This window comes from Lepisma saccharinum, chromosome 6, assembly GCF_977018435.1.
Source record: "Lepisma saccharinum chromosome 6, izLepSacc3.1, whole genome shotgun sequence".
NCBI lineage: Eukaryota > Metazoa > Arthropoda > Insecta > Zygentoma > Lepismatidae > Lepisma > Lepisma saccharinum.
In genome coordinates this window covers 986,454-1,010,055 of record NC_139234.1, presented here as the reverse complement: position 1 = coordinate 1,010,055, position 23,602 = coordinate 986,454, and the positions used below count along the sequence as shown (strand labels likewise).

The 23,602-nt window shown below is 36.3% G+C and overlaps 1 protein-coding gene across 4 annotated transcripts; it reads right to left on the bottom strand.

Annotated features, from left to right (window-relative positions):
- Positions 1 to 406: 406 nt before the first annotated feature.
- Positions 407 to 14,224, bottom strand: LOC145989184 (uncharacterized). 4 transcript variants are annotated; one of them, XM_083124485.1, is made up of 3 exons: positions 14,153 to 14,224; positions 6,386 to 7,481; positions 407 to 717 (listed from the first exon to the last, which is right to left on the bottom strand). In XM_083124485.1, the coding sequence occupies exons 2-3, from the start codon at positions 7,343 to 7,345 to the stop codon at positions 604 to 606; spliced, it is 1,074 nt and encodes a 357-aa protein (XP_082980611.1). In that variant the 5' UTR covers positions 7,346 to 7,481; positions 14,153 to 14,224; the 3' UTR covers positions 407 to 603. The 4 variants fall into 4 exon arrangements, with proteins under 4 accessions (XP_082980611.1, XP_082980613.1, XP_082980612.1 ...); XM_083124487.1 differs by having other exon boundaries at positions 407 to 603; XM_083124486.1 differs by lacking the exon at positions 14,153 to 14,224 and adding an exon at positions 14,071 to 14,147.
- Between the last annotated feature and the right edge of the window lie 9,378 nt (positions 14,225 to 23,602).

The following is a 23,602-nucleotide window of genomic DNA, read 5'->3' as shown; positions in this document are numbered from 1 at the left end:
ATATGTGCATCTACAAATTAGCCTTGTTTATATTTACTGCATATTCTGATAGTTTTAAAATTGTTAAAAAATACAAGCATTGTCAGTTGTGCATCGATACATATACTCTTCATTGTCCAACACCATAATTGTTCACTATGTTTCATGGAATGAGGGGCTGTGGTAGCTCAGTTGGTATAGCACCTGGCTACCATGTTGAAGACCTGGGTTTGAATACTGGGGCAGGTGATCTGGACCAGGAAATTTTCTAGTCATTTCCCCATTTCAGTGTGGCTCTGAGGCCCACCCAGCCTCATGGGGAGTAAAGGCAGCTGGGGTGATGCTGATCACAGGCATACCTTTACCTTTACGTTTTAAGGCATGTGTTGAAACAAAATCACTGACAAATCAAATTATATTTCTTGTAATTTTACTGCAAATTGATCCTACATAAACATACAGCACATGAAAGACTAATTTGTGTTTGTGCATCTTTGTAGGTGACTGCATGACATGGTATCAGCACATTCCTAATGGTTTTGGATGTCCAATTATAGTCTCTTATCTTTCTAACCTCTTTCTTCTCCTTCTGCTGCACCATGTGGTCATCTGTAGCTTGTTGTACTACAATGGAAGAAGCTGGGTTAGACTGTTTCGAAGTTCATGTCTCAAGTTCTCCAAATGACGTATGTCTTTAAATTGGTTCAGGTCACAGAGGTTTAAAGATAGCCTTAACACCTAGAAATTAAATTAATTCTCAATCAAAAACCTGCAGTTCTGATTGTCATACAGGGTGCAGCAAAAATATTGAGACAATTTAAAAATAATACCACCAGAATCTCCCGGCAGATGGTGAGCAAATTCATGTGTCATTGTATGCAGCAGTGCATAGCCTTCAGTAGCCATGGAGCATTGGTCAAGTGAGCATCGTGCATTCACAGCGGAATGTTACATTAAGGATAATGATTCCGCCACTATAACACAACGTAGATTAAGGTGCCAGTTCAACATTAGAAAGAAACGATAAAGTGTCGACACGACAGACAATTCTGAATTTGGTAAGGAACTTTAGAACGACTGCATCAGCCACAAACAAGAAGAGCCAAGGACGTCCACGAACCATGCAAACTCCAGAAGCTGTGGGGAAGGTCAGGGAAGCTTTGCTGCGTAGTCAGCGTGCGGTGTCGCTAGGCATGTCTGACAGAAGTGTGTGATGGATTTTACACTTGGACTTACATTTTCACCCATACAAAATTCAAATGGTACACGGCAAATTCTTCTGGAGATGCTGCACAATGCTACAACTGCTGTATGTCGACATGCAGAGGTTTGTCGAGGGAGAATGGTGCTCACCTTAGTGACATTATTTTCAAGACATAGGCATCACATGTAATGCTTTTGTATGCACTTTCCAGTCATGTAATGGTTTTCATTGTTATTTTGAAGTGTAATGTAAATTTTGCAAATTTAAATCGCCTCAATATTTCTCCTGCACCTTGTATAACCACAGACCATGTACACATATGAAAGAAGTTGTTTACGTATCTTCTGTGCTTTCCAGTTTTTGTTGACATTTCGACTTCTGATAATTGCCTTCATCCGATTTTCTGTTCAGGGGTCCATGTTAGAATAGATAAAACATAATCACACAGACATGCATATGTTATAAAGAACCAGGGATACTTCATCATGTGGAATAAAGCAGGGTTGTTAAAGGTAAAGAAATTGTAAATAAATTCAATTCCGGTCCAGGAGAGAAAATCAGCAACCGTAAAGAATCTCTTTATCTATAAAGTATTACAATTTGGTCCAAGAACCTCTTTTCCGGATCCATTTAAATATGGTCCAGAAACAATTTTTCCAGATCAATTTAAATAAGGTCCAGGAACCTTTTTCCAAATCAAATTAAATACGGTTAAGGAACCTTTTTTTCTGGATCAACTTAAATACGGTCCAGGGACCGTATCAATTTAAATATGGACCAGGAACCTTTTTCCAAACAATTTAAATATGGTCCAGGAACCTTTTTTCTGGATCAATTTAAATACAGTCCAGGAACCTTTTTCTGAATCAATTTAAATATGGTCCAGGAACCTTTTTCCAAATCAATTTAAATATGGTCCAGGAACCTTTTTTTCTGGATCAATTTAAATACAGTCCAGGAACCTTTTTCTGAATCAATTTAAATATGGTCCAGGAACCTTTTTCCAAATCAATTTAAATATGGTCCAGGAACCTTTTTTCTGGATCAATTTAAATACAGTCCAGGAACCTTTTTCTGAATCAATTTAAATACGGTCCAGGAACCTTTTCCCAAATCAATTTAAATATGGTCCAGGAACCTTTTTTCTGGATCAATTTAAATACAGTCCAGGAACCTTTTTCTGAATCAATTTAAATATGGTCCAGGAACCTTTTTTTCTGGATCAATTTAAATACAGTCCAGGAACCTTTTTCTGAATCAATTTAAATATGGTCCAGGAACCTTTTTCCAAATCAATTTAAATATGGTCCAGGAACCTTTTTTCTGGATCAATTTAAATACAGTCCAGGAACCTTTTTCTGAATCAATTTAAATATGGTCCAGGAACCTTTTTCCAAATCAATTTAAATATGGTCCAGGAACCTTTTTTCTGGATCAATTTAAATACAGTCCAGGAACCTTTTTCTGAATCAATTTAAATATGGTCCAGGAACCTTTTTCCAAATCAATTTAAATATGGTCCAGGAACCTTTTTTCTGGATCAATTTAAATACAGTCCAGGAACCTTTTTCTGAATCAATTTAAATATGGTCCAGGAACCTTTTCCCAAATCAATTTAAATATGGTCCAGGAACCTTTTTTCTGGATCAATTTAAATACAGTCCAGGAACCTTTTTCTGAATCAATTTAAATATGGTCCAGGAACCTTTTTCCAAATCAATTTAAATATGGTCCAGGAACCTTTTTTCTGGATCAATTTAAATACAGTCCAGGAACCTTTTTCTGAATCAATTTAAATATGGTCCAGGAACCTTTTTCCAAATCAATTTAAACATGGTCCAGGAACCTTTTTTCTGGATCAATTTAAATACAGTCCAGGAACCTTTTTCTGAATCAATTTAAATATGGTCCAGGAACCTTTTTCCAAATCAATTTAAATATGGTCCAGGAACCTTTTTTCTGGATCAATTTAAATACAGTCCAGGAACCTTTTTCTGAATCAATTTAAATATGGTCCAGGAACCTTTTTCCAAATCAATTTAAATATGGTCCAGGAACCTTTTTTCTGGATCAATTTAAATACAGTCCAGGAACCTTTTTCTGAATCAATTTAAATATGGTCCAGGAACCTTTTTTCTGGATCAATTTAAATACAGTCCAGGAACCTTTTCCTGAATCAATTTAAATATGGTCCAGGAACCTTTTTCCAGATCAATTTAAATATGGTCCAGGAATCTTTTTTCTGGATCAATTTAAATACAGTTCAAGTTCTGTATTGAAATGAAACAATTAGAAATTTATGAGTTCCTGGACCTTCAACAACCCTGAAATAAACCCTTATCAAGCCATGCTAGACTGTTCATTGAAGCATGTCTTGTGAAGTGTTTCCAGTATCACATCATTTGCCATGAGTATTCTGTTATTATGTTTGCATGGAGTTCCTAGGAAGACACTCACAGAAGGTACATAAAGAATTCCTTTTGTAGTCAAAAACATTTTTTGTTCAGATCAAGTCCAGTTGTAACATACAGGGTGGCTACTTTACGGCCAAAATAAAATTCAAGCATAATCCAAAGTTTTCAAGATGAAATTTCCAAAAATCCATGGCTAAAAGTAACAATTTTATATTAGAAATGATTATTATTAATATTTTACACTAAACATTTATGAACTTCAAAGAATGGATATGATGGGAGTTCCAATAAATGATTATTTTGACTCAAATTCTAATTGTGTAATTCCAAGGTAATCAAACACACACACACACACATTTTTACATGGTTTGATTTCTATTTGTCTGTTAACACATACTTCCGAGGCTTACTGATTATTTTCTTGAAAGCAGTTACACACTGTGGCCGTGCGGACATATGCAGAGTTTCGTCCATTCACTGGGGGGGAACTAACTGGGTCTAACATTATTCATGGTTTTATCCATTACGAAAATCATCACGGGCATTCCCCTCGAGAAATAGGTGATCCCACATCATCACATCCAAAAGAAATGGAATTGCGTTGATGTAGATTTGATTTGATTTAATTTTTGTTATTTAGCGTCGCTTTTCTTCCACTTAATCACGTTGATGAGAATGAGTGATGATACGATGAAATTGATGAAGGGGCAGTTGCAAAGAACACTTATGCCCCAGACCACTGGCATTGTAGAGCATGTTGATTTTAGAGTGTCACTTTTATGGAAGGAATGAATACACTATTATAGATAGGAGCAAATTTATTAAAGAATGCATTCTTTAGAATAAGGAAGGTATAATTTGAATATGTTAAAATATTGATTATATTTATGTTAATGGGTAATCCTGTGTGTATGGTAAGGAACAAATTAATATGTTGCAAGACATTTAAAAGCCCTATCTACATAGGTAATGTAATAGTACAAATCTAAATTTCTTTCATTTCTCTACAATGAAACTTCATATTTTCCTAATTTTACTACAACTGAGAACCACTTGCAAATAGATCCGTGACAAAACTTTAAGATATTACACCGATTACGTAATTGTCTTATCTAAAAACTTCAATAGAAGTGCTCCTTTTTGCTCTTCTGTATAAATTCTTGAAACATTATTAACACCATCCCAAGTTTTGTTTCTTCAGATTATAGTCCAGTACTGTCTATTGGCAAACCGAAACAAAATAGGAATGAACAGGAATCTATCAGTTTTGTCAACATTTAATGAGCAGCGTTGGATCTAAGTAAAATTGCTTAAAACTATAATGTGTGTTTTAGGGGCATTCTACGAAACGTGGTCCTACTCCATGTAAATAACAAACTGAATTAATCTGGAAATTATTACTCTTAATTGCATTAAGGTTAAAATATTTGTGAATGCCTGTAATTTGCATAGTGCACCCACAAAAAAATTCTTGCATCTGTACGGTACCATATCTGCTTCACAGACAAATGAAGTCAAACGTTGCTACATTTTTAAAGCATCACATGTGTAACACATTTTCGTTAATGCTTTTCATGCTGCATCATCAGACAAGTTTTTTCATTATTTAGCAGACACCTCAAAGTATTTCATGATTCTATGAAATCAATTAATTATGAACATTTTAATCCAATTTCATGTCTAGAACTTTATATTTTGTGTGTGAAATGTCACACACCTAATGCTGGAATCCTGGAATATACGTAATAGTGTGTTAAACTTAACTGAACTGTATTGGAGATTTGTAAGTATTATGAAGTTTTTGCATCTTAAGAAAATATCCATTGAAGAAATTAATTAAGAAAACGAAGAATTATGGACTATTACAAAATTGAGAACCTTGTAAGTTATCGCATTATTCTGTATCTACGTAGGTTTAAGATAAATTCAACTTTTTTATTAAAAGAAGTGTCATACAGAACTAAAAAGGTCTAATTAAACAAAATATAAGAAAGAACAAACTTGTACTAAACACTCACTAATAAATAATGACATGGAGAATATAGAAATTTTCAATTTAGGTGAGAGATTTAATTATCCTGAAAGCTAGACTTTTAAACATGAATTCTCGACCAAACATCTTTTTTACATAACCCTGGTCGGATTGCTTGAAAAGGACAACAAGTATGACATTCAAAGAGGATTGTGTCCTATTTTTACTTAAAGTCCTACATTTTAGGACAGCATGCCCTACTTTTTCCTTTAGCAATCTGGTAACCCTAGCCGAACTACCATATTAAAAAAAAATCCCTTGCTAGAACTAAATCCTGGGTGGGTTCTTAGGGTTGATATGGCCAAGAGACAGTGTTGTAATCTTATCAACTGCCTTAGTTATTTGCTCTCATAACTAATACAAAGTTCTTTTCCAGTTATTTTCTTAACAGACGTATCAGTGGTATCAGAAGCCCCATCCCCAGTAAAAAAAAACTATACAAATCATGAAAGTTTGCATTACCACTATCTTGCAATGTGGTAAATAGCTCTTCACAGCACCACCGATAGAACTGAATTGTTGTTTTAAGCCCACTTTATGCACAGAAAGGCTAATCGGGACTGAACCTAGAGTTTAAAGTGGGTTCCGAACCACTATATGCCTCCACCAGGTATCGAACCTAGAACTCCTTGATTACAAGGCAACGACACTACCAGTGCCCCATCGGGAAGGAGCTGAGAGCCACCGATAGCTTAATACTTATATTTATAATGCTATATAAAAAGAAAAACTGCTATAAAATAATTACCACCTTACCTTAGCTTTTGCAAGATGTGATCGTTGAACCAGCACAAGATGTCCATCCTCAGGACTGCGGAAACAGCTTGACCCAACAAAATAGTTCTTCAAATGATTAAGGAACTCTCGATCTTGGCTTCTGAGAATCAGAGCTTTATTACAGGTGTCAAATTCCAATGTGGCACTTTTGTTCTTCATTCCCACAGTCACAACACTTTTACCCAACTCACCACAGTTCTCCGGAACGTTTCGAGAAAAATGCTTGTAGATGCTTGCCAAACTGGCATTTTCGGGTAAACAAAATTTATACGAGAAACTGCCAACATGAAATGGATTCCTTGTGATATCCTTTCTGTGATACCTACCATACAAAGTGGCTACTTTATCCAACATGTTGTTTATATTGTCGTCTTCCGTTATGTGACGTAATGGAAGTTTTGAACTTGGTTGTAATTCAATAAAATACGACATATCCAACTCCACTTTTCCCAAAAGAACTTGAAGTAGCGTTGAGCCGTTTTCAGTAGCTTCAATTTCTCCGTTGGAATCTGATCTCGTCATAACAGTTGCTAAATAACAATCAACTTCCATGGGGAATGTTAGCTGGCGAATCTCAACAGGAAATGCACAAAATAAAGGCGAACTTTGTGTGAAAGGAATCGACAACTTGATGGTTTTGGAAATAGTTTTCGACTCACTTCGAAAGGACATGCAAAGCATCCAGAAAGGAGGGGTGAACTCTTGATAAGAATTGTTTGTTACAGTTATGCATAAGAGATAATTTATGGCAGAGCCAACAACACCTTGCACCGAAATGTTTATCTGAAATAAATTTCGCAAGTTCTTGTCCCGCAGCAAAATTGACAGTTCTTTTAGTAATCTGTCTTCGTATGCAAGTTCTTCTTCCAACCTGGACAATTCTTCTGTGGATTTCTGCATTTTCTGCAAAATTACAGAAAGATCTCCTTCAGAATCCATTGTGTTTCTTGTGTCAACAGCTATGACTATATAATATGGTGAACCATCAGAAACTTCTTTCTTCTCATACTTCAAAAGTCAAGGCAATTATCAGTCCCTCTCATGCCCAGCTGGTGAACTTAATGATATATACTGCCTGTAATTGATATGAATAATTAAGTTAGGATTAATATGATTAAATTAGGATTAATATACACATTTCAACTAATTAAATTTCTAATACATTTAATGATATGTATGAGTGGTAATTCTTATACCCTACAAGAATATACCTGAATGTGTTCTAATAAACAAAAACTGTGAAGTCACTTTCATGTCTCAACTGCAGTGGTCATGTGGGTATATTTTCATGTGGTACTTATTTAAAATTTATCCATTGTTGAATTTTTATTAGAGCTCACATTTCAGTGGAGCACAGCAGTGATCCACGGAATGGGAGTGTTTTCAGATATGTAGTATTTATATAATATAAGTACGTACCTCTAAATTCTCTTATAAATACATGAAGTAGGTGTTTGCAGACCACCAAAAACCTATTTTTGAACTTTTGGGGAAAGAAAATAACAAAATTAAGATTTTAAGATATGTATTTTTGTTTGGTTTTATCACTTTCAAATGTAATGCACTAGATTTAGAATTTCCTCCCTACTGTAACATGTTGAGTGAAATAACTTATGATTTTTTTGTTAAGTGAACCAGAATACTTAAAAAAAAAAAGACATTCTCGTTATAAAACCAGAGAAATTTTGACCAATAATGGGTAGAAACGATAATAATCTATGGATCACAACAGTGATTCATGCGATCAATGAGGCAGTTTTTTTTCTTTCCATGCAACCACGGTAATGTTAAGTCTGTACAAATATTAACTTTCCATCACCACACTGGGGTTTGTATGATTCCAGTAATTTTTCCTTTGGCGCAAATTTTTAAAGTATTGAAGTGGTGTGATTTCCTCCCTCGTGTAAATTTAATTGCCAGCACTGTTTTGGCATGGATATGATGGCTTGCCTCAGTGTCCTTCTGCCTGTAGTAGCATAAGGTTGTGAAATTCGTATGGGGTATTGTACACTCCAGTGTGGTGACTAACCAGGGTTGGAATTTTGCCATTTTTTTTATATATATAAAAACCTGGGAGGGTTTTTTTCCCCCAGATAAAATCCAGGCAAAACTGGGTTTTATTGGAATTTTCAGGTTATGTTTAAAAATAAAATACATTTTTCACCTAGTAGTAATGTTTCGTAACATTCAATTTGTATTGCTTTATACAGTGTCCCAACTATTTCTGGAGCAAGCAAACGAAAACAAGTCTCTGTGCAAGTAGTAACGCAAGATGGCTCCACCAACGAACACCGGAGAGAGAAATGGATTGCCTGGAGGGAGGTAAGCGACTGCAGTTACCAGCCTTCACAGCAGCGTGTACTGCTTCGCTCTGCCCACTCAATTTCCTTCCCTTCTCTGATGCTATGCGCACACTAGCTCCAGAGATAACTGTGACAGGGAATAGTTGACTGAATCAAAAGCTATTTAACATTTCTGTTAACATATTCTGTTTTAAAATATTCGTTCAACAGTTTGATTCTACTCTTCCTGGAGGGTGTAATAGTTAATGTGGTTGCTTATATTGTAAAATCATGTAGCAATTTAACTAAGAGACTACCGTTATTTTGATATCAACCTACAGTATATGCATTCTTTGACATTAAGGTGAAAAAACAAGGCTATTATTTACTGTCGATAAAACCGTAAATGTACAACACGGTCATGTTTTTATTGGCCGAAGGTGGAAAGTAGTGGGATCAAGTAGAATGTTGAGGCAGGGGTTGACAGAGTGGACAGATGAGGTGCAAAAAATCGACCTCATCTGGATGAAAATTTTATCTTGGGCCTTCCTTGTTTGTCTAAATATGTGTGAAGATATTAAACTCCTATAAAATATTGTAGGAATAAGTATTATAAACCGAATATGATAATCAAATTCTCAGTCAAAAGTTACATATAAAGTATTATGTTGTATAATCACATTAGCACAGTGAATATTTTGTCCAGATAATAAAGTTCGATGTACCCTGATATACATGTTTTGTTGTAAAAGCTAGTTATTGTAATTACAATTTTCTTACCGGCCCCCATGACAGAGTAGTTAGCACACCGTGCTACGATGCCAGGAATCTAGGGTTTGAATCCCAGCCTGAGCATGGATGTTTGTGAGTGTCCATTCATCAATTTCATCATGTCATCAGTCTTCGCAAATTAGCCAAGAGTGGCACAAAAAGTGAAGTAAAATAAAGCAAATAGATCAATCAAAGGTTATCTCAAGTGTATTAGGTCCCAACTTAAAAAAAAAAAAAGACCCCCAAAATCTCTGAAGAAATCGGCACCTATGCACATCACCCTCTTCTCATTAACAAATTTTGAGCATCTTCAACGCAGCAAGTTCCGTAGGGAACCCCGTCACAGCACCCGGAACGTCTAAGTCCACACGGCCTTCCTTCACCGCGACCCAGTCTCTGTCGCCAAGTTTCCTGATGTGCCGTTGTTTCGGGCATGAAGTGAAAGGCCAATATGCCACGAAGAGTTACAGCTGCTGGCACCCAGTCAGCCTGCAACGCCACAGTACACGAAAGAACTGTTGAGCCTACCTTATGTCCCGGATGCCACAAAATCGAAAGATTGTGGGCATCACAGCACGAAGCCGAACCAGGACGTCAACAACGGACTGACTTACCGGGAGGTGAATTGGGTAGCACTCAACATCCCTTGTTTCCTTCCACGCCACTGGTTAGGGGTCGATAAGGGAGATTGTAGGGGGACCTCAAACCTGAAACCTCCTGCTCTATCATCTGGGTCCTACCGCACTCATGGTAAGACCCCACGTAACAACAAAGATCCAGTGAATGCATCAATGTGTGTGTATATATATATATATATATATATATATATAATGTGGTGTGTGTGTAAAGGGATGTAGGTAGAGGGGGGGGCTTTGGTAATATTTTCCAGGGGGGCCCAAGATTTGTAGATCCGGCACTGGACTTATACCCCTCTGCCCATCCACCCTAACTCACACTCCTCTTAAATCATACACCATATTTTGATAATTTTGTCAAATTATAGTGAAAGTACATAATGCTCCTGTAAGTTTCGTGCACAAAGCTGAAATTGTGGTAATTATAAAGATGCACGACTTGCATGGGTATAGAGCTCCTAACCAGATATAAATAACATTTTACTGAATAGGCAAACAACCCATTAGGATGAGAAATGACAAAAATCATTTAAAGTGTGTTCCAATTTAATTATGTTCAATTCTCCATTGTAATATTTAAACATGCAAAAATGTATTGTATCAATTGATCATCACAGTTCAAACTATGATGTGCCACTATTGTTTCCCCACATAAGGAAGTGACTGTGATAACCAAAGTGCTACCGCATTTCAAAATTATAAGCTTTGTTCAAGTATGCTGCATCAATAAATGCAAATGTTTTACCGAAAATTTCTGATACTTTTTTCTTTTTTGGATATATAAGGCAACACTTCCATATGGTCCCAACGGATTTCTTCCTTTTTACAGAAAAAACTACTTACGTGAATGAGTTTCTGTAGCATTTTGAAAGTTCGTGTAGGTATTTTCTTTCGTCGTGGAATGTATTTGACCAGGAATTCATGTGTTTTTCAAGAAAAATATCTCTCTGATGCACAATTGCTGTTGCTCTTATTTGCTTCTGTGAACTGGAAGTTGTGATGACGTAACCCCCTGTCAGTGTTTTCAACCACGCCGTTGTTTTGCAAGAAGATGAAGAAATATACATTCCTGATATTACAAGGACCCAAAATTTTAACTATGTTTGTCTAACCTAATCTTACCGTGAATGGTTTTTGGGGCTATGCGTGAAATGGTTTGTGGGGCATTTTCCGGTTACGAAGGTTGGAAACACTGTATACACACTGATGATCCACTACGCTGGTCAAGCTACGCCCGCCATATTGTGTGTTATGGAAGCAAAAAAAGGAAGAACAATAATTACTCGTAATGTGAAAAATTGAAATTATTGTCGTGGAAAAGCCAAATACCCCACAAACCATCCACGGTAAGGTTAGGTTAGGTTTGGTTAGGCAAACATAGTTAAAAAAACGTAGACCAAGGAAGGAACAGCAACTGGAATTGTGCGTCGGAGAGATATTTTTCGTGAAAAACACATGATTTACCGCTTCAGCAAATTCTACGATGACAGAAAATATCTCCACGAAGTATCCAAATGCTAGAAAAACTCATTCCAGTAAGTACTTTCTTGTGTAAAAATGAAGAAATCCATTATTCTGATTGACAACTTTTGTCCTAAAGACAATATATATGTTGTTTTTTTTTAACATTGGTTTTGATAACTAGAAACATGTACAAACGTATGCACTAAAAATGATAATTTTCAAAAATTAGATCATGATAATCCTAGTGATGAAGACCCTGAATTTATCATAGTAGAATCTGAACAGTTACATGAAATAAGCATTGATGAATAGAACAGAGAAATGGTGAGAATTAGATATGTTGATATGATTAGAGGTAAGAATAGATGCCAGCCAATGGAGTACTATAGAAACAAAGAAAGTGATAGACATGTGTATCATAGTTCCCCCACATTTCCTTAATTGAGGAATTCATGTGATAATCAGCATCATCCTTCTCATTCAATCCTCACTTCTAAAGAACCTTGTTACCTTGGATAGGAAACAGTCAAGTATTGTAAAACACTCATTGTACAAGCATCCCATGTGTGATGAGCAGGGAACAGATTTAGGTAAATTTCTTATCTCATGGAAAACGGCTGAAACTTGCTAGTTCATTTAATTTCAACATTCGTACATACATATTCTGCATTGAGAAACATTGTTGAAGGTGGCATTTTGCTTATTTTACGGAAATAAGCTCTATTTGCAACATATCGAGTAAGTTTTCTTAGTTTCTTTTTGCCTTCTGTAACACGCAAAATGGTGGTCACAGTTTCACTACCGTACTTGGCATGAAGTGTTTCCACCCCACTCCACCCAAAAATACCTACGTAGCCCCACAAACCATTTCTGGTAAGGTTAGGTTAGGTTGGGTCACGTTTAGGATAGAATAGTTAAAAATTGGTTTCGAAAAAAATGCGTAGCCCCACACACCATTCTCGCATAGCCCCACAAACTATTTGCGGAAACGTCATCACACACAGGCAACATCCAGCTGGAAGGAAATGGATGTAACAGCTTTCGTGCATCGGTCACACATTTATATCGAGAAATAGATGATTTACCAGCAAAATTCAATGAACGATGAGAGAAAACACTTCCCCGAACTTCCACAACTAAAGAAACTGCATTTGGTAAATAATTTCTCGGTAAAATTTCAGTAACCACCAAACGTCTCTAATTCACTTATTTTTCACAATGACACTTGCCTATTCTGCATTCCTAAGGATTCTTGAAGAAGGCATTTTGGTTTTTCCACGCAAATAATCTCAATTTTAGACATATCGACATTAATTTCACTCCGATGCACGAAAGCTGTTCCCTTGCTCTCCGTCTACTACATGAACCAAATATTTGCGAGCTTTTCATGACGTCACAACTGGTCAGTGTTTCCAAATACGCAGTTTTGTAACTGTGTAACACTTGTAGAACGTAAATAAACGTGCGTTACTGTTCATCATTTGTCATTACGAAATTGCGACAACATGACGTGCACAGGATGCGTGGTGACATTGCATGGCATTGAAGATCCTGTACAATTTGTAATTCACCATGGAATTTTGAAGGAATTGGAATGGTTCGTGCAGCTATTCATGAATGATTCGTGGGGCTATCCGTGAATGGATCATGGGGCTATTTATGAATGGTTCGTGGGGCTATGGTAAAAATTTACTATCCTTCGGACACCTCTAATTTTTTCGTTTCATCAATTTTTGACATTCGTACTTACGTATCTGCTTCGCGGAACATTCCTGAAGGTGTATCAACGTTGTTTTGATGAAATTTGAACTATGTTTCCTAACCTAACCACCCGCCAATGGTTCGCAATTATTTCCAATTTCTAGATCCTGATACTAACACGACACCAAATTTTAACTTTGTTTCCTAACCTAACAGAACTAACCTATCCACGCACCAATGAATTTCAGCTATGAAACATTCCCACATCACACAAAACACTTTCCCGATGTTCGACAATGCTACAGGAACTTATTACGGTAAAAATAATATAAAATAATAATAATAATAATATAAAATATTCTGTACAAATAAATAAATGTGTCCGAAGGATAGTAAACTAGTACCGAAGATTGCAACACTGCATAACCACTGATCATGGACAACGCTAGTCAAGATTTCTCCGCCATATCGCATGTAACGCAAGCGAAAGCGAATACTCGATATTTCTAAAATTGACATTTTTGCGTCGAAAAAACGAAACGCCACCTTGAAGAATCCTTAGGAATGCAGAATACGTAAGTATTAATGTGAAAAATACGAAAATAAGGGAATTAGAGACGTTTGGTGGTTACTGAAATTTTAATAATGGGAATATGTAAAAATAACAAAAATATATAAAATATGAACCAAAACCTAATATATGTACAAATATGGAAAATAAAATCTGAATTCTTCGAGTCTACATGCCATGATGCGCAAATATAATACAAAATATAACTTATTTCAGCTTCGCACATAAATATGTATTTACATATAAATCCGTTCCCTGGTGATGAGCATTGCTTGGAATAAAGGGGGTGACGTTAACGTTAGTAGAAGAGGAGAAACACTACCTAGTAGATAGATTTGCACTTCAATCTTCATTTTAAATCAATTATCAAACAGTCAAACCACTTGCAGTCAAATACAGAGGCACTTCTTCTTCTTCTTCTTCTTCTGACCCTGTCAGACAAAACACTGTCGACTTTGGCCAATGTTTCTGTATTTATACTATGGGACAGCATTAGTCTGTGGTATGGGATTTCTGTTACACAACTTTTCCTTACAATACACAACAGATGACACTAAACAATCTTCAATTTTTACACTTTTACATTCTATGTTCTGTTTATAATTCAATTTGACATTTTCGAGCGTATCTATATAAAATCCAAATAATTGGTATTGATAAATCAGATAAAAGAGAAAGTAAAGATATAGGAAATGTAATTTTTAATCTTATCAGATTTTTATATAATATATTTCGTTGGTGAGAGAATGGACATTTCCACTTTGACATGAAAAACGTTTTAAATCCATTCATTTTACAGATAATGACACAAACATGAGATGTGCAAAATATCTCGGCGATATTTGTTTCGGTTCTCGAGAAACACGCCTTCAAACACCGCTGAAATTCACCTACTACGTCACGGATTTGAAAACGTCCTCTCCACAGACAGGAGGTCCTCTGACGTCATCACTTAGAAATGCGTGCAGGCGGGGCTTCTGCTCGTCCCGTCAACTTAGCATGAGCATGGATTTCTTCCAGGGAGGGGCAAGGAAGGTATTTTTTTCCAGGGGGGGCAAACGAAGGCAAATCTTCCCCAAAAATAATGTTGTTCCCTAAAAAACATTGCTTAAATTTGAATTTATGGTGTTCATGCTAAAATTAACACATATTATTGTGGCTAAAATGAAATTATATGTATGAAATACATATATTTTGGTTGACTTTCATTTTCCAGGGGAGGGCCATGGCCCCCCCTTGCCCCCCCTTCCGGACGCCCATGAGCATGAGTCGCGGAAGCGACAGAAAATTCACTTGTTACCGTGTAAAACAAGTATCTTAAACTTCCAGTGCAAAAATCTGTGCTCCATTTCTTGGAGATGAATTATGCCCTAGCAGTCTTTACTATAATTCAGCCACTCGGTAGAGGGTTGTTTTCCCATTAGGGTGACAAAGCAAACCTTGTAACAGTCAATGGCTGAACACGTGAACAGCCTTGTTCATTGCGAATACATAGGTTAGTTCTGACTGGCAAGAACTTAATATTATAGGAATGCCTTTTCTGGAATTACAGTTATTTTCGTCATAATATTTTCTTCACAAATTTTAAGATAATACTTTTAGAACACACTGGTTTACCCGCCAATTTCTGCAATATAAGAGGTGATACGGTATAAAAAGGTACGGTGAGTTTTTCAATTTCCTGCAGTAAATGACAGTTTTCTTCAGTTAATATATATATTGCAAATTTTTGTATTTAGCCTACTTTTACGTCGCTTTTCCGTTCACTTTGTTTAACCGCAACGATGAGAACGCATGGTTAATTTATTATAATTTATTTATTAATTATCATCTCTAACATCACATTTCTTCCCACTTTTGGCTAATCGCTACAATGAAGATGAATAACTACAAGCTGTATTCGAAGTCGGGGTGCAGGAGTACATCCCCCCCCCCACACACACACTACTACCAACTGCACAATCTAAGTATCACCCAACCTGCCATGATAAGAGACGAACTTTTTCTTCTGTCCCATCTCATTTCGAAAACATTCACTTGTCCCATCTCCTTTTATGAGACGAGACGGAACATGCCTCGTCTCGTGAGCAACACTAACATTAACAATAGAAGCATCCTCCTAGCTGTCCCCAAAGTCTCGAGCAAACATCCTCCCATGTAACAATTTCCAGTTCAATGAAATGTCAATCACAAGGAAACAGTCATGCCCAGGTCGAGAGTCAAACCTGGAACATGCGACTTCCTGAGATAAATCATGAATTTTGTGTATAATAATTACAACGCCAGTTCATTCCTGGTAATTCTGAATCAGCAGTTTGGTTTGCATATATAAGCAGGATAATATTTAGTTTTCGAGGGCTGTACCGTCGAAACGAGGAGTCAAAAATAATAATGATAATAATAAAAAATTAAGAAAGGTTTTTTTTTGTATTTATAATGATAAGCCTGCATACGTTGTTAATTCTATATTTTTCTAGACTTGAGACGAGAACGAGAATTGCCCTCCCAAACCGAGACGGATGTTTATAAATTGAGACGAGACTGTCAATGAGACATTTACAAATAAACACGAGACAGACATTTACAACGCTCAACGAGAACGAGACCAAGGCTGCCATGTCTCGTCTCGATAGGCTCCTTAGTGGTGAAGTTGTGAACCAACCAATTAATGCATTCGGGGTAACGAGATGAGGCGGCTTTTTTCGCAGTACAAAATTCTAAATAATTATATCGTACCATTTCAGTATGGGATATTGTTATGGGCGTATATATAGTTCACGGGGGGAGGGATGGATCAACTTTTGGTATGATTAGGGTTGCTTTATTTCGTAAGTGAAAATCCAGGACACTGCTGGCCGGAAGCTTGTTGGGGAGCATGGGGGAGGGGATGTTGGACCCGACAAAGTTGTGTGTTTGTAGTCACGAAGTATTGACACTTTTCTGTTCATCTTCTGTCACTACGTTTTTAAGAACCAAATTTCTCTAATATGATTCGAGGGGAAAAAATAACTGATTTGATAGTCTCAATGCAGTTTCTTATCGCAGAAATTCCGAAACTATCAGGAAATTGCAGATATTGGTCTGCAGTCCCATCTGGTGTGTGGAATTACGAAATTTCCTTCCCATCCGTATCCCGTCCTATACGTCTCTAATTTAAGAGAATGAAATAAGTCCGAAGGAATTTTTTATGAACAAGCGGATAGAACAAGGAAACTGGTAATTTTAGTGAACCAAAAAAGAGAGGGGTTGGACTCGTTGAATCCCCCTTAAATACGCCCATGGTTATACACATTATTTCCTTGTAATAATTATACATAAACTAAGTACAGATATGTACTGTGCAACTAATGTAATCTTCTCAGTGTGTTTTCTCTTATCTGCACAAAAATGTTTGATCATAATTTGCGCAACAGAAATGGAACACAAACTGAAATTGCTTTATGGAAAAGAAAGTTAAATAGGCTTTATAAATAAAGTTAATAATGTGAAAATTCCTATTTTGCACTACATAGGTTACGGTAAATATCGATAAATATAAGTTTAAAAAATATTTTGGGTGTCTGGTCAGCAACCAATTTTATAAGCAATATTTTTCGCATGGCCTGAGAACACACGCAGCTGAACTCTTTCATTTATCTTGCACGTGAGCAGCACGGATATTTCATAGAAGAATGATCATTACAAAGGTTAGCTTTCCTTTCTCCTATCGCTCCTTCTTCCATTATTTAAATCGGTACAGATTTGTAAAACTGCTGCACGTGTTCGCTCACCGTGGGCTACCGCTACCCATCTGGAACTGGACGCTCGAAGCAGACGACAAACGAGCTCTCCCTAAGGAGTGACGTAGTAACATGGCGGCGGCGTGTTTTCAGCGCAACGCTAGCCTCCCAACTTTGGAAGTCTCGTTTCTGCCTTAAACTGGACGCAGAGAAACGCGAGAACTTGCAGAGGTCATTTTTCCAGGGTGTAGTTTTTAAAATTGTTGTAAAAAAAATTGAGTGGAAATGTCCATTGATCACATTCCAAAAATAAATGTTGGGCATCTGGATTATCTTTACCACATGTACAATTTTGTTGATGTATAATACCTATTTTCGCTAAATGTGCTGGTGTACGTACATGACCAGTTCGCAATCTATTAATAAAAACTATAACCTGTCTTGGAAGAGGACACCTGTGGAACCATGGTTGACTTGCATCAAATTCCGCCAGCCATCTATATGTATGACCTACCATCGTCAATTGTTCCTTGCACCAAATTTTCCAGTGATTTTTTATTTTAATTTTAACTCTAGGTAATAGATCTGTATAAGGGAGTCTGATGAAAGATATTTGAGGTAAATCCCTTGCTCTCTTAGCGAACATATCTGCCATATTATTACTCTGGTTAATGTGATGTGCCTTGACATATGTAAACTGAACAGTAATATTTTTGGATTGTGCTTGTTGAGTTAATTGTATAATCAATATAATGAAAATAGATTGACGACATAGTTGAGGATATGATGATGTTAGTGCCTGTAAGACACTTAACGCATCTGTTAGAATGAGTATTTTTTTATAGTTATTTTGTATGGAATAAGTTAATGCACGGTAAATAGCATAGCATTCTGCTGTAAAAATTGTAGTGTCTGCTGGTAACCTAAATATTTGGTGTTGATTCGTTTCAGGAATATAAAACGCACAACCTACATCCTGAAATTTTTTGGAGCCATCAGTATATATGAAAATTAAATCTGGCCATATTTCTCTATACCGAGCGTGCTGACCATGATCTAAAAATTGGACGTTAGCCTGAGCATAAAGAGGCAAATCTAATTTATATACTGGAGGTGAATGATATGTGAAAGAATTTTGGTACGCGTCAGGATCCATACAATAACAATGAAGAAAATAAAATTTCGGGTTGATCGGATCTATAACATTCATAATTGCCCACTGTTTTTGTGTTTCAAATAGCAAATTAAATGGGTGATTATGATTCTCCCAGGTTTGAAAAAGAAATTTATTTGTTAATTGTTTGCGCCGATGAGATAGAGCCATCTCTCTATTTTCCATATAAACACTTACGTTTGGACTAGAATTCATAGTAGTGTATATTGGGGGGTTCAAAATAGTACTTAGTAGGTATGGTCTTTTTTTACCAATTGAATATCACTTTTTGACATATTTTGACAATTTTTTGTCGATGTTTTAGCGTTTAGCGATGTTTTAGTACAAATTTTCACTATACTCATTTTTCCCCCACTCGTACTTGGTAGGTATATCATGATGTTACGTGATACAACTTAACCTATCCTTTTTTTACGATTATTTAATTTTTTTACGATCCTAAGTGATATAACTTAACCTATCATTTTTTTTATTTAGGTACTGTTTGAACGTTATTATTTGAGGATCATATTTTGTAGGTATTTTTTTTTATCAATCGAATATAAGTTTTTGACATATTTTGACAATTTTTTGTCGATGTTTTAGCGTTTAGCGATGTTTTAGTACAAATTTTCACTATACTCATTTTTTTTTCTATTTGTAGTTGGTAGGTATATCACGATGTTACGTGATATAACTTAACCTATCTTTTTTTTTTACGATTTTTTTAATTTTGTTTACGATCCTAAGTGATATAACTTAACCTATCATTTTTTTTATTTACGCACCGAACTAACCTACAAGGGGGACTCTGTTTGTTTTAATGTTTCAGTATTTTAAGGTTTTCACAAATTTTATATAACCTAAAATGTGTTGGATGTTGATTTTTAGTATGTGGCAATTTTTTATGAATTTTAAAACTGTTCCGTCACCCTCTTGTTCTTCACGTCGTGGACGAAGGACTTCTCTGCAATCAGGATGACGCTGCATAGGGTATCCTCGGGCAGCGCGTCGTGGAACTCGCAAACACCCACTCTACAAAAATTCTACTATATGATCTTTCACTGGCTAAGCTAACCTACAAATAGGAATTGGCAGCACTGACTTATAAACCCACTGGGTCTTCTTGGCATGTTTTTTCATGATGTGTTGCCAGGCTATTGCGCATCTTGGCGTATACAATGTATATATTTTGAGAGGGGGGGTTATAGCTTTTTATGCTGTACGAATACTAAAAACTTGACAGTGACAACCAACAGAGTAAATAAACCTACATGCAGAAACTAACAACACTAGTTTCTGACAGTGAATTTGAAATAAAATATTAAACAAAATACATGAGTAAGCACTGTGATTACAAATAATACCAGTGTTATTACACATTCATTCTTATTTTTCGAAGTTGAATGGAAGCACGTGTTTTTTACGCTCTCGTAATACTGACCTTGCCCCAGTGATTTTAAATTGCTTCCATCCGGTTTTTTTTTCTGTGTTATTCCGCGCGCACGCAACATTCGCTTTCAATAGTTTAATGAAACACAGAAGGAGTGTTAGTTTAGCAGGTTTTGAGTTTACAATTTATTAAATTAAACAATAATTTATGTAAGAATATACTTGTACTTACCGAACACAAAATAATAAAAGCACATGTGAATCTTTGCGTGTGTTCAATGTTATATGACGACTGAGTAAAAAAATAATGTTGACTCCCCGAAAGATAAAAGTTCCTGGTTCGACATCAGATGCATGCAAATTTTATGTTTTGCTCTCCAAAATCTTGATTTGTGCTATTTGTCATACAGCAGAGGAGAAGAGGGGAGAGGGGAGGGGAGGAGGTACTATTAGCGCCATCTATTAGCAAACAATAGAAATAAAAAGTAGGGTCAAACTTTTTCAACACCCAAAAATTTTAAACGTCCTCGTTTAGTAATACGATCAGCAGAAGACGTTTGAAGGAGTACTCTTAGTCGAGAAAGCTAATTGCTAGGGCCCATATATTGCTAAAATGTTCTTTAATTTACATATTTCTCATACCGCCATATGTTGTTCTAGTTGACTTCTTCCAAAAAAATGCTAATTAGCGAGAGTTAATTAAGCAAGGCAAGTAAAAGAAGCAAATAGGACAATATGTGGCGGCGTGGAAATATGTAAAAATTCGACTCGATTCGAATTAAAATTGGAGGATATTTTGCATTTTTTTCCTATAATGTACAAAATATTTACCGTACATAATCTTTTCTATTTACAACAGTATAAAATAAGAGAAATGTGTGACAATATCCATATTAATTAGGAAGGTGTGTTGTATGCTAGGTTAGCTAATTGCGTCTTCTACAGCTTCACTGTATAGAGGAAAAATGGAAAAAGAGAGCTCTACAAAAACTAACCTAACAAATTTAAAATGTGATCTATCGTGAATTAAACTAAGCTTTTTCACCCACCCACATATAGCCTTACAGGTGACTCAAAAGCAGAAATTGGTCATAGCGTGACAGGTCGATTTATTGTGAACTAAACTAACCTCCCCCTACTCATACATACACACTATGTCTTACAATAAGTAAAACTGCTATATCACATGTAAGGGCCGACGGTTGGCAAGACATACAAGATCTATTGCAAATTTTATTAACCTACGACATAAGCCATGGACACACACACACCAAGCCTTCCAGATAGGCTATAAGCAACTCACCTCTTGCAATTGTATAACGGGGAAAATTAACCTACAGCTAGCAACACTGTTTGAGCTGCTTTTGACGAGTAGTGTTACCAAACTTATTTTTTGCAAATAGGCTCTACAGCTAGAGGCTTGAAACATATACCCTACCAGAGTATGTCAACTTACCTCATGTAAAAATATTACCTAGTACGGGTTAAGCTGTGACATACAACTAGCGAACGACACGACCACCTGACACACAGACAGAGAGAGTGTGATACAGCTTATACGCAGTTTTTCCTACACACGTACTGGGTTTAAAAGGTAACTTACAACAACTATTTCACTCACCTCCTATCATATAATAAAATTACCACAGGTTTTTGATACTTGCTGCCAGAACATGGTAGTTTTAGACTGGAAATTCAGCCCGATTATTCTATTTGTGCAAGAGAAAAATGATGATGCCTGCATTTGGAATATATAATTCTTCTTACGGTATTTTGCGTGCCCCAGTAACCTTGCTTTCGATTCACGGAAGCTATGACGTGTATTTCCTGTTTCGCGAACATGCGAGAATCTTTCACAATGTCGCATCAGAGTTGGTTGTGTATATAAATCTAGTTTGGGGAATGGACATGAATATAATGTCAAAATTATTGCATAACTTAAAAAGAATATTTATTGCACTGCGTTTTCTAGCAAAGGTAAATGTGGAATGCCCCGGCCCCCTCAGAGATTTGAATACTGTTAGTTAAACAGCAAGCATTGTCATATGGACTGACGATTATTATTTTTAAAAAAACAGACCTCGTAATAAATTATAACCTGAGCTGTCTTGCAAGTCTCTCGAGTTTGATATCTGGTGAAGGAATATGATGCCACTATAAACTGTACACAAGATATATACCCAGTCCCTGGCATGAGATGGGCGAGGATCTATACAGTTGTACAATGGTTGTTTTTTTTATTAAAGCATAGCGCTTATTTACATGTCAGCGCAACATGCATGCAAAGAAGGGAGGGAGACCATAACGGATAATTCTTATTTCGATTTCAATATTTTTGCTAGTCACGCTATCTAGACGAACACTGGAAGATGGGCAAAAGCGAGGGAAAGAGAGAAATGTTATTTTTTGCCCCTCTGCCTGTGTGTGATATACTAGTTTTACATGCATACGGCTGTATCGTGAAGCGAGGCTGAAAATAATTTTTGAAAGCAGTCTCGAGCATCTTCGCGTTCAGCCAACAAGAGAAATAAAATATTACACATGGGTGTGGGGCGCAACAGCCACAGTACGGTAATGTGCATGGATGTTAAAACTTTTGGGTTTTATGAATAGACATACATATCAGTTTTGCAGTCTCCAGATGGGACCGGAGCTTACTCTTTATTTGGACAAGGGGGTTCAGATCAACTATAATTTTTGTTCACATCAAAATGAAACAAAGAATTTTATTTTACTGCTTACTTATTCAATATTTTTATTATTGTAAAGAATGGGGCGCTGTGTCTTATTGTATATAGTCTTCCAACAACCACCTCGGGGGCGTAAATTTATGTTTCTGCATGTATGCAAAATGCACTTAACTTTAGTTGTGAAGTTTGTTTTGCTGTTGTGATTAAATACTAAACCAAAATCTCACTACATAATTTTGAATTATATTTGTTAAAATTGATCTATATTATATTATTGCTATAGGTGGTCCATGTTATGCGCAGGAGAATTTTTAAAAAATGTCTTGTTTCTCGAACCTGTGGCCTGTAGATTTGCTTTGTTGGCAAACAGAAACAGAAAATGGCACCATGTTATTCTATACTGATATACTGATAGTCAACAACTATGTCGAAAAGCAATGATGGGGGGGGGACTTGTCTGTGTTGGGTCTTATTAACAACTTCACGGCTGTACCTGCACAACTCATCGACAACAAATCAACAATGTTAGGAAATGTGTGCATGGCCCCTGAGAATACAATTTAAAATCACTGATGTGATATGAACCCTCTTCACTTGTGTGTATTTGAATATGCGAACATGAGGTATTTTGAATAATCGAGGCGGACAATCACAAAAACAGCTTGCAACGGTATGGAGAGTTCAAACTTCAGACGATTGTTGTTAATCTACGAAAAGCCAAGGGGCGAACGGAGATCACTACGAAAATTGTAACGCGAGGCTATTTTGGCTAATGGCAACGATGAGGATGAATAATAGTTGTTTTGATGAAATTGAAA

Bases quoted from the DNA above. Each gene is read 5' to 3' on its own strand.
- LOC145989184 (XM_083124485.1), bottom strand. From the start codon at position 7,345: ATGGATTCTGAAGGAGATCTTTCTGTAATTTTGCAGAAAATGCAGAAA. The intron at 718-6,385 runs GTAAGGTGGTAA...TTTAATTTCTAG, and splicing joins CACATCTTGCAAAAGCTAAG to GTGTTAAGGCTATCTTTAAA.